The sequence below is a fragment of the Emys orbicularis genome, chromosome 3 (assembly GCF_028017835.1).
Source record: "Emys orbicularis isolate rEmyOrb1 chromosome 3, rEmyOrb1.hap1, whole genome shotgun sequence".
In the NCBI taxonomy this organism is placed as follows: Eukaryota; Metazoa; Chordata; order Testudines; family Emydidae; genus Emys; species Emys orbicularis.
The window spans coordinates 101,811,410-101,826,891 of NC_088685.1; the positions used below are offsets into that span (position 1 = coordinate 101,811,410).

General features: G+C 41.9%; 1 protein-coding gene across 1 annotated transcript in view; it reads right to left on the reverse strand.

The window, feature by feature from the left end:
• SAMD3 (sterile alpha motif domain containing 3) overlaps positions 1-15,482 on the reverse strand; it is a 56,222-nt gene that overhangs the window by 17,293 nt on the left and 23,447 nt on the right. Inside the window, exon 6 of the mRNA XM_065401934.1 lies at positions 761-928. Within this exon, the coding sequence (XP_065258006.1) occupies positions 761-928 (168 nt within the window). The remainder of the gene's footprint in view (positions 1-760; positions 929-15,482) is intronic.

Sequence of the window (15,482 nt, forward strand, 5' to 3'; positions counted from 1 at the left end):
CAGTCACTTATATCCAGTCCAAAATGCATGCAAAATGGGTGACATGAACTAACAGAGTGGGAGTTTTTTTATATACCATGGGTGGCCAAACTTACTGACTGTCCGAGCCGCACACGACAGGGGCACCATGTGACTGAATAGGGCCAGCAAACCCTGGAAAAAATAGGGGGGGGGCATGTGACTCCATGTGCCCACCCCACATGTTCCCTCCCCCAATGTGTCACCTCCAGCTTCTTCCCAGTGGGGGGGGGGGGGGAGGGTCTTGGGGCCTCAGCCCCGCAGGGCGTGCCCGCTGGGGCTCAGGGCTTCAGCCCTGCGGGGAAGGGGTCTTGGGGCTTCAGCCTTGCGGGACGCACCTGCTGGGGCTTCAGCCCTGCTCCTGCTCCTGCTCCTAACACCAGGGAGCTGCAGGGAGGGGCCACTGAGGGCAAGGGGAGGCGTGCCTCACGCTGTTGCGGGGGTGAACCTTTAAATTGTGCCCCCCACTCTCAGCAGGCATCAGTCGTCTCTGGCAGAAGCCCCTAACCCCACCACCCCGCTGCAGGTCAGAAGCCCCAACTGCTTCTCCCTTGGCCCAAAGAGCGCCCCTCATGCAGGGCTAGCTCCAAGTAGGGTGGGGCTACTCCATGCTATCCCACTTCGGCATGTGGTGTATTACTGCCACCCTGGAGCCCAAAGACATTTGCAGGAAGGGTACATATTTCCCATTCACGTTATTTATGGACTAACTTTCCCTTCTAACAGGAACCAGAAAGCTTACTTTTATTTGCACCATTTGGATTTCATCACATCTGTTTTCAGCAGAAGATTTCTTTGTCTGTCCTCGCCTGTGACCAAACTTGCATTTGTTCCTTATAACCTGCTCATCATCTTCAATTGGTCTCCGCACATATTTGAAGCGATCTTTAAGGGCTCGTTTCCATAGCAACTGCATACAAAAACCCACCATCATTAGAATCCATCAGGAGTTTGCGCCACTCTCTCAAAGCAGGTCATTATCTACTATTTCTAGACAAAGGAAAAACTGACAAGGACGGGTACAAATTTTTAGCAAGCTTCTTTAACTGCACCTACAGTTTATATACTTAGGTACCTAAACCCAATACGCAGAGGCTGTCCCAAAGAAAAGCAGGCAATTGCAATATGGGCCAGAAAACAGACAAGCTGCAGTTTGAATGCCACTCTGTCGTATCTGCCTCCTAATATCACCAATGTCCATCAAATTAGTATTTTGTAGCTTTATCTGAACTAGCAGCATAAGAGAGAAAAATAGACTGTACGTTAAAAGATGGTGAACGTTACTGATTGAAGCTCTTTGCTGTTTACTTGTGTTTAATCCCAAATTTACTGCCCCAACTCAAGTTTCCCTGGAAATATCTGTGGTGTACTGGCTTCTACGAGATGGTAACATAAAACTTCATATTTGAAGCATACCAAAATGTGGAGAAAACACCTGATTTTTCATTTGATATAGTCAAGACCCAGCTTGGAGCAGTGATATCTTATTGAGGCTCTCTTTTAATTTACAAGCACGTCCTTTAGAATTAATGAGTTAACTATACGAGTTGTTTGTGCCTCAATGGGACTCCCCACTCTATCACCCCAAATACTTAGCATGGAAGGAGGAAATGCCATTGGAAGTCCCAATGGAAGTTTTGTCTCCACTTACTGTTCTTAAAGAGAGCTATTCTAGATAAGTTCTTATATCACTCCCAATACTGGGCTATCTAAGCAGCACCTGAAAAGTGGCAAACCCAAGACGATGCTAATTTTGACAATTGGATCAATGACTCAGTTTATAAATCCTTCCTGGGAGAGTTGCTGTTTATCATATTATTCACATTTCTGCAATAAAAGGTTACAAAATTGAGCACGTATTAAATTGGCTGAGAGGAAGAGATGCTCCAGGAGTCACTCAAATGTATAAAATTGACACACAAATAAGTCCCCTATTTCCAGCACCGCTTCCCGCAGTTACAAAGTATCAGACTATTCTTATTTTCGGAGAAGTAGGAACAACACCAAACTAAATAAAGCCTGTAGAATTACACAGAAGGACTGCCTGGTGGTTAGGTCACTAACTTAGAGCATGGGAGACCTGGGTTCAAGTCCCTGTTTTGCTTCAGACTTTCTATGTGACCTTTGGTAAGTCATTTAGCCTCTCTATGCCTCATTTCCCCATCTATAAAACGGGCCTAGACTTGAGTTGGTTGGCAGTCTAGGTACCAAAGCCCTACCTATACTTGGCATTGGAAATAGGAGGAGATGATGATGTAGAGCTACACATCCCGCAGATCAGCACTTGCTTCTGAACTTTTAAACTTTGTGCCAACATGGGTCCATGATTAACCAGTCCAGGCCACAAGGAGCCAGTTTCACAAAGAAACTTTGGCGTGGCAACACTCTGTGTCCCAGTTCCTACAAAATCACCGGGATTCACAAAGCCGGAGTTTGGCACTAAGATCCCTATACGATGAGTAGAGACAGATAGGTGCCTCTGGATGGGATTCACAAAAACAGCATGGTAGGTGACTCCCAGTCTAGGCTATCCAATGGGAGATACTGAAGCAAAGAATGTGTCCTAAGCCCTGCTCCTCTAAGGGTGTTCAATGCCTCCCTCTGCTTGGGATTCTCAGCTGCAAACCCTCTTTTGGCATTAGCTGCCAATGCTGTTTTTACAAGGAGCCAGGGGAAGGGGCAGACCTTCCACATAACTTTTAGCTCAGCAACTAGGATACTCACCTGGGATGTGGGAGACTCCCCAGCTCATGTCCCCCCTCTGTGTTCAACTCCCTTCTCATTAGGCAGATCTGTCACTTCTCAGGTGAGCGCCTTAGCCACTGGGCTATGGGATATTCTGATGTGGGTCACTCTCCCCTGTTAAAGCTAATCCACTTGAATAAACAATTTAAAAAATTCATGGGAGCAAGAGGACTGGATTCTGTATCTCTCATCTCCCAGGTGAGCGTTCTAACCACCAGGCTACAGAGTCAATTCTGATGCTTGCTCGTTCTCTCTGGCCAATGACTCTTTCATTATTAATTCACAGTGGAACAGCTTCAATGGAGGAAGTTGAGGGGATTCCACATCAAAACATCCTATAGATCAGTGATTAGGGTACTCCCCTGACAGGTAGGAGATACCTATTCAAATCCTTTCTCCTCATCAGACACAGAGGGGACTTGACTGGGGATCTTCCACATCCCAAGTGAGTGCTCTAACCACTGGGCTATAAATTATGAGTGAGGTATTCCCTGGCTGTTTTCTGCAGGTTCACATATGTGGCCTGATCCCATAGGCAACATCTGAGCACACATACCAGATTGGGCCCTTCAGGCAAGCTAAGCAAAGGAATACCTATCTTCCCCTGGTTTGTGCATCACTCTGTGGCTTAGGCATCTACACACCTAGAGTGAGACAGCAGTGCTCATGTGTAACACTGACAGACCTCTATTGTCAGCAGGTGGGATCAAACCTGGGACCTCTGGAGCTTAGTGCATGAGCCTCTACTGCATGAGCCTCTACTGCATGAGCTAAAAGCCACATGGCTTTTAGCTAAGGCTGTAGAGCAGACTCATGAATCTCTAAGTGGTCTCGGTGCCACTAGATGGGACAGAACACCACACCCAGAAGGTGTGTGGGTTACACATGGCACAGAGAGAACTTGGGTACCTAAAGTGGTAGTTCGGCACCTACATCCTTTTGTGAACCTAGCCCAAGATCTTTAAAATATTATCAGTTTTTCACTAGCCAGACATGAGGCCCTAAAAAACTGCTTGCCAACTGATTAGAGTTTCCCAAGCCTGCATTTCCAAAACATCCTGGAATTCCAAACTCTGTACGTCAGTGGAGTACCCAACGGTGCTAACTGCAACCATGTTCAAAACCAGTTATCAAGCAAGTGCTTGAACAAGACTTCATCAACCAGAAACACTCATTTCTATCTGAACTCACATACTATAATTACAAGGAAAACCTCAGTGTTTGTCTACATGAACAACTAGACTGCAGCAAATTGCATTAATGCACTTTGAGCCAGTCCTGTTTCAAAGAGGACTAGATTGTAGTACTCTAACAAACTGTTAATGTGCGTCAGCAGGGTGCACACGGACAGTGCAGTAGATTCACACCCCAGCTTGCAGCGGTCTAACTGTTCATGTAGACAAGCTCTAAAACAGACCTGCCGAGGGGGGCGAGGGGGCAAAGGGGGCATTTGCCCAGGGCCCGGGTGATTTAAAAGGGCCCAGAGGCCCCAGCCACTGCCAGATTCATCACTTCCACCCCGGGCCCTGCCACCCCCCAAGGGACAGCCCTAGCCCCCGGAATTGCTGTCGGTGGGCCTGCTCGAAGATTACTAACACAGAAAGACTGGAGAATTTTTTTTCTTTGGTTTGTTTCCTCTGAGCACCTAACAGCATCCCAAATATAATCAATCGTTTTCTCCTGGTTGTGGGTCTTTCACACAGGCACAGGAGAGAGAAAGACTTTTTTTTAAAATAGGAAAGTAATTTTAAACCATAGGCATTGGCAGGGGAGGGCGTTTGAGGGCCAAGATCGTACCCAATAGTACAGTTCACTAGAGCTGGCAGAAAAAAGGGACCCCTTTTCCATGAAAATGTTCATGTTTCTGAGAAAAAGTTTAGTCTTGAAGAGGAACAAAATAGCAAAAATGCAAAATTTTTCATGGAAACAGATATAAAGAAAAATTCCATTTCAGGAGAACTGAGATGGAATCTTTTGGCTTTATTGGCTGCCCTCAGGGAAGGGCCCTGTACATTTCACAAGCCAGAAAGGCAGAGAGCCCTGGATTTCTGCTTCTCTGTTTGGGGGGGGGGGGGGGGGGGGGGGGAGAGAGAAAGAGAGAAGGGGAAGTAGATGCAGCATGTTTCTCTATCTTCCAGAGCCATTGGAGACAGGGAAACCTGCCTGTTTTGACGGGACTTTTGTTGAATCTACTTTTATTTCATTTTTTAAACGGCCTCCACTCCAAGCTGTCCCTTTAACATGTTTCTAAATGACAACATAACTATAAAGCCCAAACATGAAATCACATTTCTGAAACACTTTACTGAAATACACCTCTACCTCGATATAACGCTGTCCTTGGGAGCCAAAAAATCTTACCGCATTATAGGTGAAACTGCGTTATATCGAACTTGCTTTGATCCACCGGAGTGCGCAGCCCCGCCCCCCCCCGGAGCACTGCTTTACTGCGTTATATCTGAATTCGTGTTATATCGGGTCGCGTTATATCAGGATAGAGGTGTATAATGTCCTCTGTCTACCTGTCTAGTCCCAAGACCATCATGACCATATGAACTTAAGTGCTAATTTCAGCTAAGATAGTTTTACATTCACTTCTGGCATTTACCAAATACCACAAGAGTTTCCTGATTTATTCCAAATATCACAAGAGTTTCCGTGTACCATGTTTTATCTCATGCCTTTCTCCAATTGAGGAATTTGGAAGGTTTTTTTTGCCAGTGCAGTAATCTTTTTCATAACAGTCATCTTTTCCTGGAGGCATCTAGTCTAGAGACAGTATACAGACTAGGGCAACCTAATGACACAATAGGTATGCGCTGAGCAATCACTTGGCCCCAGTCTCTGTGAATAAGTGGACAATGCATCTAAGTGAAGTGGACTGTAATTGAACAGCAGAATATCATACCCTTATGCAACTTAATGAGAATCAGATTCTGATTCATTTTCCTCAATAGATGTGTCTTTGCTGGCAAGCAGATGAAACGTGTTTTCTGAAGTGACTGAATATTCTCTCTCCATCTCCCATGTTTACAGTGGGAAATTGTTCTGTTTTCTCAGAGAAGTGAGTCATCAATAATATTTTTAGGTCCTCAATGGAGTGATGTACTTGATACTTGTAGAAGAGAATTTTGCGTAATGTTCTTGTGCTACATGGAAATTTTCCAGTGTAAGCCAATTTTCTCGGCAATGCAGCACAATACTCTCACAGCCAAACTTCCAGAGGGCTGCTTTATTATGCTCGAGCTGGTTAAGACAGCATAAGTAAGGTTGAGGTAGAAACGGTTGCTGTAACATGAGTTTACAAGTGTTTCGTTAATGGTAGATCCCATCAGAGAAAAGCCGTGTGGTCGCACAAGCACATCAGGCACACACAGTGTAAAGCCAACTAAGTAATTTGGTACCTAAACATTAACAGACTATATACTTTCTTGCTTTCTTCAGGCACGCTGATCTGCTTCTAAATGCTCCCCCCTCCCCCCCCCAACCCTGAGCTGCTGGCAGCCTCTCTCTTCCCCTCAGCAAGGCATCCATTCCCCCATGTCTCCATTTCTCCCCAATAGCCCTCTGCCTCCACATGCCCTCTCTTATTACAGGTAATAGAACCATTTTATCAATTTCTATCCCCTTTCCCACAGGTCAGCTCACAACTGGAATAGGTCCCAATTATTACAACATCTCTTTCAGAGACCCATTTCCCCATGATGCCCTACCAGAGATCAGGTAATAGGGAAGGGCTGCCAGGAACAGAGACGTGCAGGTAGGGAGAAGGGTGCTCAAGAAAAGTCAGTGGACAAGTACTAGCACTTCTTGCCTTTTCCACCCAACAAACCTCCTGTGGTCCTACTGCTATAATCCACAGAGAACCACTGGAGGATTTTAAGACGAGAGCTGAAGTTGGGGGCGGGGGGAGGAAATCAGAGCTCATTCACCCTTTTGCTATGGGCTACCTCCGGTGTGGTGGTAGCAACTACAGTGGCACATAAACATACACGCATATCCTCTTGTTCACAACTTTCAGGTGCTCAGGGCTGCAGGAGCGGAGAACTTCATGAGCTTTAGGAGGTGCACAGGATCTTTCATGAGCTTTTCAATGGGAGAATTATTTTTTTCCAGTTGACAATATCCCACCAATGAAGCTTACGCTTACAAAGATAGTAGCTTGTGAATGTAGTCTTTAAGGGTATGTCTACACTACAAAACTATGTCAACCTAAGTTACATCGACAAACAGCCTCTGCGGTAATTAAATCACTTTTACATGTCCACACTACGCTCCTTGTGTCGGCAGTGCATGTCCTCACCAGGAGAGCTTGCACCGATTTAAGTCAGTGTGCGGCATTATGGGATGGCTTCTGAAAGGCAGAAACAGTTGATGTAAGCAACAGTGTCTATATTGATACTGCATCACCTTAACTACGTCGACCGAAGAGCTACACCTCTCATGGAGATGGAGTTAATAAGTTGGCATAGCAGGCGAGTTACCTTGGCGGGAGCAACATTTTAGCATAGATGCTTACAGAGTTAGGTCAATGTAAGCTGCCTTATCTCCATCCTAACTCTGTAGTGTAGACCAGGGCTAAGTAACCAACTGGGGGCTGGGCATCGGATCTCAGCTAAGGGAATCCAGTAAACTAAGTTTCATTTCTCACCTGAAAAGTGGCAAACAAGAAACCCACTAAAGAACTTTCCCAGCTCTGGTGAACACCTTTATCTTTAGATTATAATTTAGGAACCATTTGTCTGATTCACTTCAGATTTGGTAGAAAAATATCTACCTTGGCCCCCATCCTAACTTTTCTATTTTCAGGCCAATATTACCTTTTTTGGCTAATTTTGGGAGAAGATGTGTGACACTGGCAGACCAGGTGCCAGCTCATGTCAAGGCCCCAAAGCGTCACTGAACACTGACAAATGCATAGCTGGAGATCAGTCTGGCTCACTAAACATCTCTGCTAATATCTATTTTAACAATACTAACACAGAGTTGAGTGTTGGAATTTGTAAAATAGGTATTAGATTTATAAAGATGTGTTTAGTGTTTGGACTTTATGAAATGTTTGTGAGTTGCTGTATGCATTAATCTCACTTGTAATATCTGTATCCCACATTATAAGGTAATATTTAAGTGTTTGCTCTAAAACTGCAAGCCCCTCCCCTCTCGTCAGGAGAGAAGCATTACTGAGTGTGAAATGCTAGTTTACAAGAGAGGTCATCCCAGCAAAAGAAGGCCCATAGATATCAGACCAGCCATTGTGAAACAACAGTGGACAAAAGACTTTGCTGATAGTTCATCCCACACCCATGAAGAGAAGACTGAACAAACCTTCCTCCCATCATCTTGAGCTCTGGGGGAAGGGAATAAAAATCCCTGTCAAGAAGAAATGATTATCCCCTATGCTGCTTGGACTTCAGGGAGAGGGCAAGATTTCTAAACATAAGCAAGGGATCCCCAGATGTTTAGCTTCAGTTAACCCTAAAGGGCAAACAGAGCTTGCACAATACAGCAGCTTCTATTACTTTTTGAAACCTAAGACTAACTCATTTGTATGTGCATGTTTACCTGCTTTAACCTTGTAAATAACTCATTTCTTGTCCCTAGTTAATAAATCTTTAGTTAGTTTATTATAGGATTGGCTAAAAGCGTTGTCTTCAGTGTGAGATCTGAGGTACAAATGATGAGGTGAGTGACTGGTCCTTTGGAACTGAAAGTAATGTGGATATTGTTGTGACTTGTGATATAAGGGACCATCTATCACAAAGACAGACTTGCCTGGGGGGCAAGATAGACCAGAGTACCCAAGGGACTGTCTGTGACTCCATGTTAAGGCTGTTGTAGTGCCTGAGGAGTTCACACTTGATACCTGATTGGTAAAATCTAAGTATAGAGCTCACAACCAGTTTGGGGTTTGTGCCCTGGTTTGTAACTGTCTGCCATGACATTGGCACTCCTGGTCATGAGCTACTCCAGATAGCTTGACAGAAGGAAAGGGGGGGGGAAAGCCAAAAATCAGCTTATAATGGAAATTCAGTTGCAACTTTATCTATAGAGCAATTGCCACAGAATGACCCGTGAACAGTAGTAAAATGAAAGGAAGCAGGGGTTTTTGCTAACATATTCACATTCATTTGGTTCTGTTAGTCAAAAAGGGGCCAGGGGGGTTGTTGCATTTTTTCCTTTTCTTTAAGATATTCAACCAGGCATTTAGTCTTCACTTAGACTTCAACATATAATAGCCTTTGACTTTGGAACTGATCTCCCCTATTGGTGAGATATTGACTGACTTGAACTTCAGGGTTAAGAATATAGTCCTTCTGTTCACTCGGGCTTTTGCCCTACACCCATATGCTAACAGCTCGATTTGAGGGTTAAAAGCCAGATTTTTAAAAAAGTATTTAGGCATCTAGTGGGATTTTCAAAACTGCACAGGCACCTAACTCTCATTAATTGCAACATCTATAATATGGAGATATACCTATCTCATAGAACTGGAAGGGACGAGTCCAGCCCCCTGCCTTCACTAGCAGGACCAAGTAATGATTTTTGCCCCAGATACCTAAGTGGCCCCCTCAAGGATTGAGCTCACAACCCTGGGTTTAGGAGGCCAATGCTCAAACCACTGAGCTATCCCTCCCCTATATGCTTTTGAAAATCCCTCTATCTGCATCCTTAGAAGCCTGGCCATAAGTATTTATATTTAGTACTATCAAATAGTCAACCTGCTTGTTTTCATGTGCCCAGAGAATGTTGTGAAAACATCTTTTTTTTTTTAAAAAAAAAAGCCAAATAATTCTTAATTTAGTACTTATAAAGTATATTTAATCTCTGATGTTAAATAAATATTTTTGGGACATGATATATTTAACACATATTACTCTGCCAGTTTTAAATATCATTTTAATTGGTTATTTTGCAGATTTTTCTTTTAATCTCATCTTTGTCTTGGAGATATCTTTTAGCTGATTTTTCAGCAGCCACCTATGTAGAGCTTTAGATCTCTCAAGTTCAAAGTTCAAAACACTTAGATATTTCATCCTCCTCCCCTCACATACATTAAGAGTTTAGCTAAATCTATTTCTGTAATAGGATTCCCATAAGCTTTTGCAAAACCCTGCTCACACAAACTGTTTCATCAGTTGAGATAAAATTGCCATTACATATATTTATCCTGCTTCCCAAGTGGTGGTAGTCAGTGAGATGTGTTCTGGAGGGCAAGTGGAGGCATCTGTCTTGCCATTCTTAAATGGATTTAACCGGTAGCCCACTGGGTCACTTTATTATTACTAACACCACAAAAACAAGAAGATTTGCCATGTTCATCGGAAGAGAACAAGGATTACTCTGTGTATCTGACACAGAAGGGAGAGGATTATGGGCAGATTAAATGTAGCAATTTACTAAAGAATAATAATTTTGTATGCAACAGTTATATAATCAAAAATGTCAACAATGAGATTCAGGGTTTCACTGCGCTAGTGCTGCTGTGTAATGCTGAACTTTGAGGGAGGATTCATATATAGAAGGTAGGCATTTGCACATGCTCTCAGTTTCTCTCCACCCCCAAATTACATTTGATAAAACAATTATTTGCTTTTTGAAGTTTGATATAGTGTATAAGTTGTTTCGTAGAAACTGGCTAAAGTAAACTGAAATGGAGGTCATTAACTGCTCGTATCCAGATCTTTTCAAAAGGCTGCCTTTAAGCCCTCTAAAAGGATACCGCAGATAGAACAGTACTGTACAAAAAGTGCTGAATTATTATTATTTTTAATTCTATTCTGAATGCTGCACCTACTATGAGGGAAAGTATTATCACTGGCTTTCTGATTCTGCCCTCCCACCCCCATATCAGATGTACAGTATTTTGGTGCAGAGGTTAACATTAACAACCTGTGGAAATATTAAATGGATATATATTTACAGATTCTATGGGCTAGATTTACAAAGAGACTTAATGATTGTGACACTGAGCATTTCACGCCTTTTAGATGCCTAGAACATCCCTGGGATTCACAAAGCCTGAATTAGGCACTCACGCTTCCTATACAATGAAGGGGGAGAGACAGGCGCCTAAGAACGAGATTCACAAAAGCCAGCACACTGAGTGGGGAGCCGCCTAAACTAACCAATGGGAGATGCCAAGGAGAGGAATGTGTCCTAAGCCCTGCTCAGGGAATTCAGTGCCTAAATCCAGGCTGGAGGGAGATGCCTCTCTCTGCTTGGGATTCTCATCTGGGAACCCTCTCCTGGAGACCAACGCTTATGTTTTTGCAAGAAGCCAGCGAGGGAGGAGAGACCTTTCCTCAGAACTTCTAGCCCAGTAGTTAGGGCACTCACCTAGGATGACCACCAGCTCAAATCTCCCCTGTATTTGAGGGGGAGAGAGAATTTGAATAAGGATCTGCCACCTCTAAAGTGAGTGCCCTGAACACCAGACTATGGGACGGCCTGATGTGACTTGGAGGCAGAGAAAATTAGGAGTGTATAGATTGGGGAAGGGATGTTTAACAGCCAAAGGCGTAGCAATATTGTTTCACAAAAGACTCAACCTACTAATTCTAGATGTAAATAAAGATAAGGAAGGTAGATTTTTGCTGGAGAAGGCTAAGATCTCTGACTCTATATATACTCTAATTAATGTATATGGAGCCAATAAAGATAATCCAAGTTTTTTCTAAATTAATATCCCACTAGAATCAGTCACTCTAGCAGGAGATTTTAACGTGGTGTTGTACCCTTTTTTAGACAAGTCAGGCTGTCCCCAGCATACACAAACACATACTAGAAACATTAAAAAGATTATATGGAAGAACTGGAGTTAAAAGTTAAATGGCACTTGAACAACCCTACAATGAAGGATTTTACATTTATTCCTCCCCACATTCTACGTAGTCATGAATAGATTTCTTCCTGATTTCTAAGACTCTAGTAGACTCAGACTTGATTTCATTATTAAGCACTATCATGATCTCTGATCATGCACCAGCGATACTACAATTTTTCCCTCCCGAGAGAAACGGACTTGTAAACAATGGAGACTGCACTCCTCTCTTTTTATAAACATTTTCAGAGCTATCACACAGAAGAAATTGTTTTTTTCCTCAAAACAAAATGACACACCAGAGATATCCTGATCCACTCTATGGGATACACTAGAAGCTTTTATTAGGGGCAGGATCATTTCCTACTCAGCAGGTAGGAAGAGTGTTAGCCAAATTAATCTTGTGGAATTAACTAAACTTAAAGATATGGATTTAGAACGTGCAGCTACCCTCTCCCAAGAAAATCGTAGAAAATTAATCAGTGTTTGGTATGAAGTAAATAGACTTACTTCAGCACAAGCTGAATTTTCTCTTTTTGGACTCAAACAAACACACTGGAAGTCAGAGGGAGAGAGCAAGGAAAATTCTCACATACGGTTTAAAAACGAGAGGTCAAAGATCCAGAGTAGCATCACTCAAATTAGTAATAACCTGCCCTTGTTCTGATCAAAAAGAGATCAACTTTTGAAATTCTTCCAGGCTCTTTACAATAATGATTCCTCGAAGAAGAGAAGAACTGAATAATTTTGTTAAAACTCTTAACATCCATCGAATCTCAAAAGAGCAGCAGGCCAGGCTGACCTCTCGGTTGCATTCAGAGGAAATGAGTCTGGGCAAGACCCCCGGCCCTCATGGCCTACCTACAGAATTCTATCAAAGTTTCAAAAAAAGTCTGGCCCCTAAGCTGTTATACATTCACAAAGATGCCTTAAAGGAAAGGTATGTTACCCCCTATAATGAGGGAAGCCTTAATTACTGTACTGTTTAAACCAAGGAAGGATGTGCAAAAGTGTTAACAGCTATAGACCCATCTCTTTAATCAATACGGATATAAAAATACTTTCAAAAACATTGGCTAAGCACTTGAAAAAACAATGAATGAAATGGTTCACCCCAATCAGGTGGGATTTATTTTAAAAAGTCGTGGTTCAGAGAACACATGTCCATTGATTAACGTTATGGCATTCCATCAACACTCTTGAAATTCCCATGCAATCATTTCACTTGATGCAGAGACAGCCTTTGACAGAGTGAACCAGCAATATGTTTCTTACCAGGGATAAATTTGGGTTGGGAAAGTCCTATTTCATGGATACAGCTATTATATTCCAATCCCAACTCTTGTATCCTAACAAATAGCACAATATCTCAGACAACTCCCCTTCCCCCGCTTTAATCTGTTTTGGGGAACTAGACAGAGATGCCCTCTCTCGCCCCCTCTCTGTTTAGTCTAGTATTAGAACCACTTACAGTACTAATCACAGAACACCAAGGTATTCAAGGGATCAAATCAGGGAATCAGGAGACAAAAATCTTTCCATATACAGATGACCTCCTCCCTCTTTATTAAAAATCCAGATCAATCTATTCCCAATATCCTTCAAACCATGGATAACTTTGGTAAACTCTCCGGCTACAAAGATAAGTTGGGATAAGTCAGAAGCAATGAAGACCTTATTGGATTTAGTTGGAAGTGGCTCTCCTACAGGGACATTTAGATGGCAACAGACAAACCTCAGATATCTTGGCATCCTGTTCTCTAAGGAAATTAAAAACATAGTCAAGGTTAACCTACCCCCATTAATCATGCAGTTAGCAAACTATTTAAACAGATGGCAGGCACTGCCTTTCCCCATTTGGAGAAAAATAAACAGAATAAAGAGGATCCTGGGAAGAGCATTCATTTTGATTGAACTCCCTCCCTCCCTAGCCATATTCCTCCCTTTTAATTTTACTAAAATCAACATGTTCAGATCCTCCTTGTGGAGTGCTGGTAACAAACCCAGCATCGCCTTACAAGATTACAGCTCCCTATCAAGACAGAGGTTTTAGATTTCCCAATTTTAAACTTTACCATCAGGCAATAATTAGCCAAGCAAGACAGCGAGCTGTAGAGCCCTGGATTGGATCCAGCTGGAAGCAGCATTGGTGGCTCCTTTAACCTATTTCCAACGTGCTGCATGCTGATCACTACCTACCAACCATGGTGGCAGCCAAAAACACCCCCTTTCTACGTACCAAGGCCTCCATCTGGGGTAACTCAAAACTCTGTATAGCAGGCAACCCCATCATTTGGACAGATTCAATTAGGAAAGGGATTTTGACCATCAGTCAATTTATTGAAAATTATACCTTCCTCCCTTTTACAATATTAAAAGAAAGGTTTAATCTAGAGACTAAGAAGGAGCGGCCATAGATCCACCTTAAACATGCCATCTACCATCTGTTTGGCCCAGATGCCTATGCTACCCCGATCCACCTGGGAACTGCTTTCATTTCCCCAAATATTACCGATTGCCAAGACCTATGTATATGCAAGTATATGCACACTTGGCCGGCAAATCTGAATTAAACATGGATTCCCTAAAGAAGAAATTCTCTGCTAACCAATGGAAACAAATTTTAGCCAGTTTGCCAATCTGTTCTTTGGACCTCCGTTTAAAGATTAATCCCACAGAAAATCGTATGCAGGCTGCATTGGACTCTTCTCCGACTGTTCAAAATGGGTGCCGTTAAGTCAGACAAACGTTGGTGCTATGATTCAGCAGCTGCTAACTTAATCCATATGCTCTGGGAATGCTCCTATACCTGTACGTTTTGGGCAGAACTTAATTGCAGAGTTTATTTTTGCCTATCAAATAAAACTGTGTTACAAGTGAAACATGTAATTTTAAATGTTAATTGGAAGCTGAATAAATCTGAAAAACTTTGGCTCAGTGGAGCACTAATTACTGCTGAAAGACTAGTATTAGAAAAATGGAAATCCAAAAAATGACCAACAATTGAAGACTGGAACACAGACATTGTAAGCTCGGCCATCATGGAATATAATAGAAATACCCAAGAAAAATTATTTCCTGTAAGTATCTGAATGATCCTATTAAATGCAGCCCTCCTCTTTTCTACCCACTTCCTTCCCTTCTTGTCTATCTCCCTCCTTTGAATTTTTTATCTTGTTGGTTTTATATTTAATTAGTTGGAATTTTATAAACAAATTTTGTTTGTAAATTTTGTAATACAAATAATTGATTTATATTTTCAAGTATAGCTAAAGTTAGGTAGCAAATAGCTTCTCATAATATATTAACTTACATAAATAGTTTAGTTGTGTGTGTATATATTTAAAATTTAATAAAGTTATTCTAAATAATAATACAAACTAGCATCACAACTCCAGAATTTGCCCATGTTAATGTTTGTGTTTTCAATATTTTATCTTTTGTTGTTAGTTATTAATGGGAGAGATCTCAGCCTTTCTCTAGAGTGGCTTTAATTAAATTCCTATTAATCTTTTTCTGTAAGAGATCACCAATTTTTTGTTTTGTTTTTGGCTGCTTTTCCACTGTGCTTAACTTGTATTTTTTTCTTTGAGAGGAATAAAAACTTGTATACAAAGTGACTTTAAGGATTCTTTTTAAATAAAGAGTAGAAAGTATTAGGGCATATCCACACAAATTAATCATGTTTGTGTTCAAAATTTTAATATGTTTGAAGCATTCAGAACTAGTTTTTTCCTAAAATACAATATCCTTAAAGACATTTGTTGTTCTTATATAAATCCTGTTTATTCTAACACTTTTTATATACCATTCAGTTTATACTATAGACCAGAAATTCCCATCATATCCCATGCCTAAAAAGTTAGATTTTTTTTCCAAGTGTTCCATGTGACTTTGG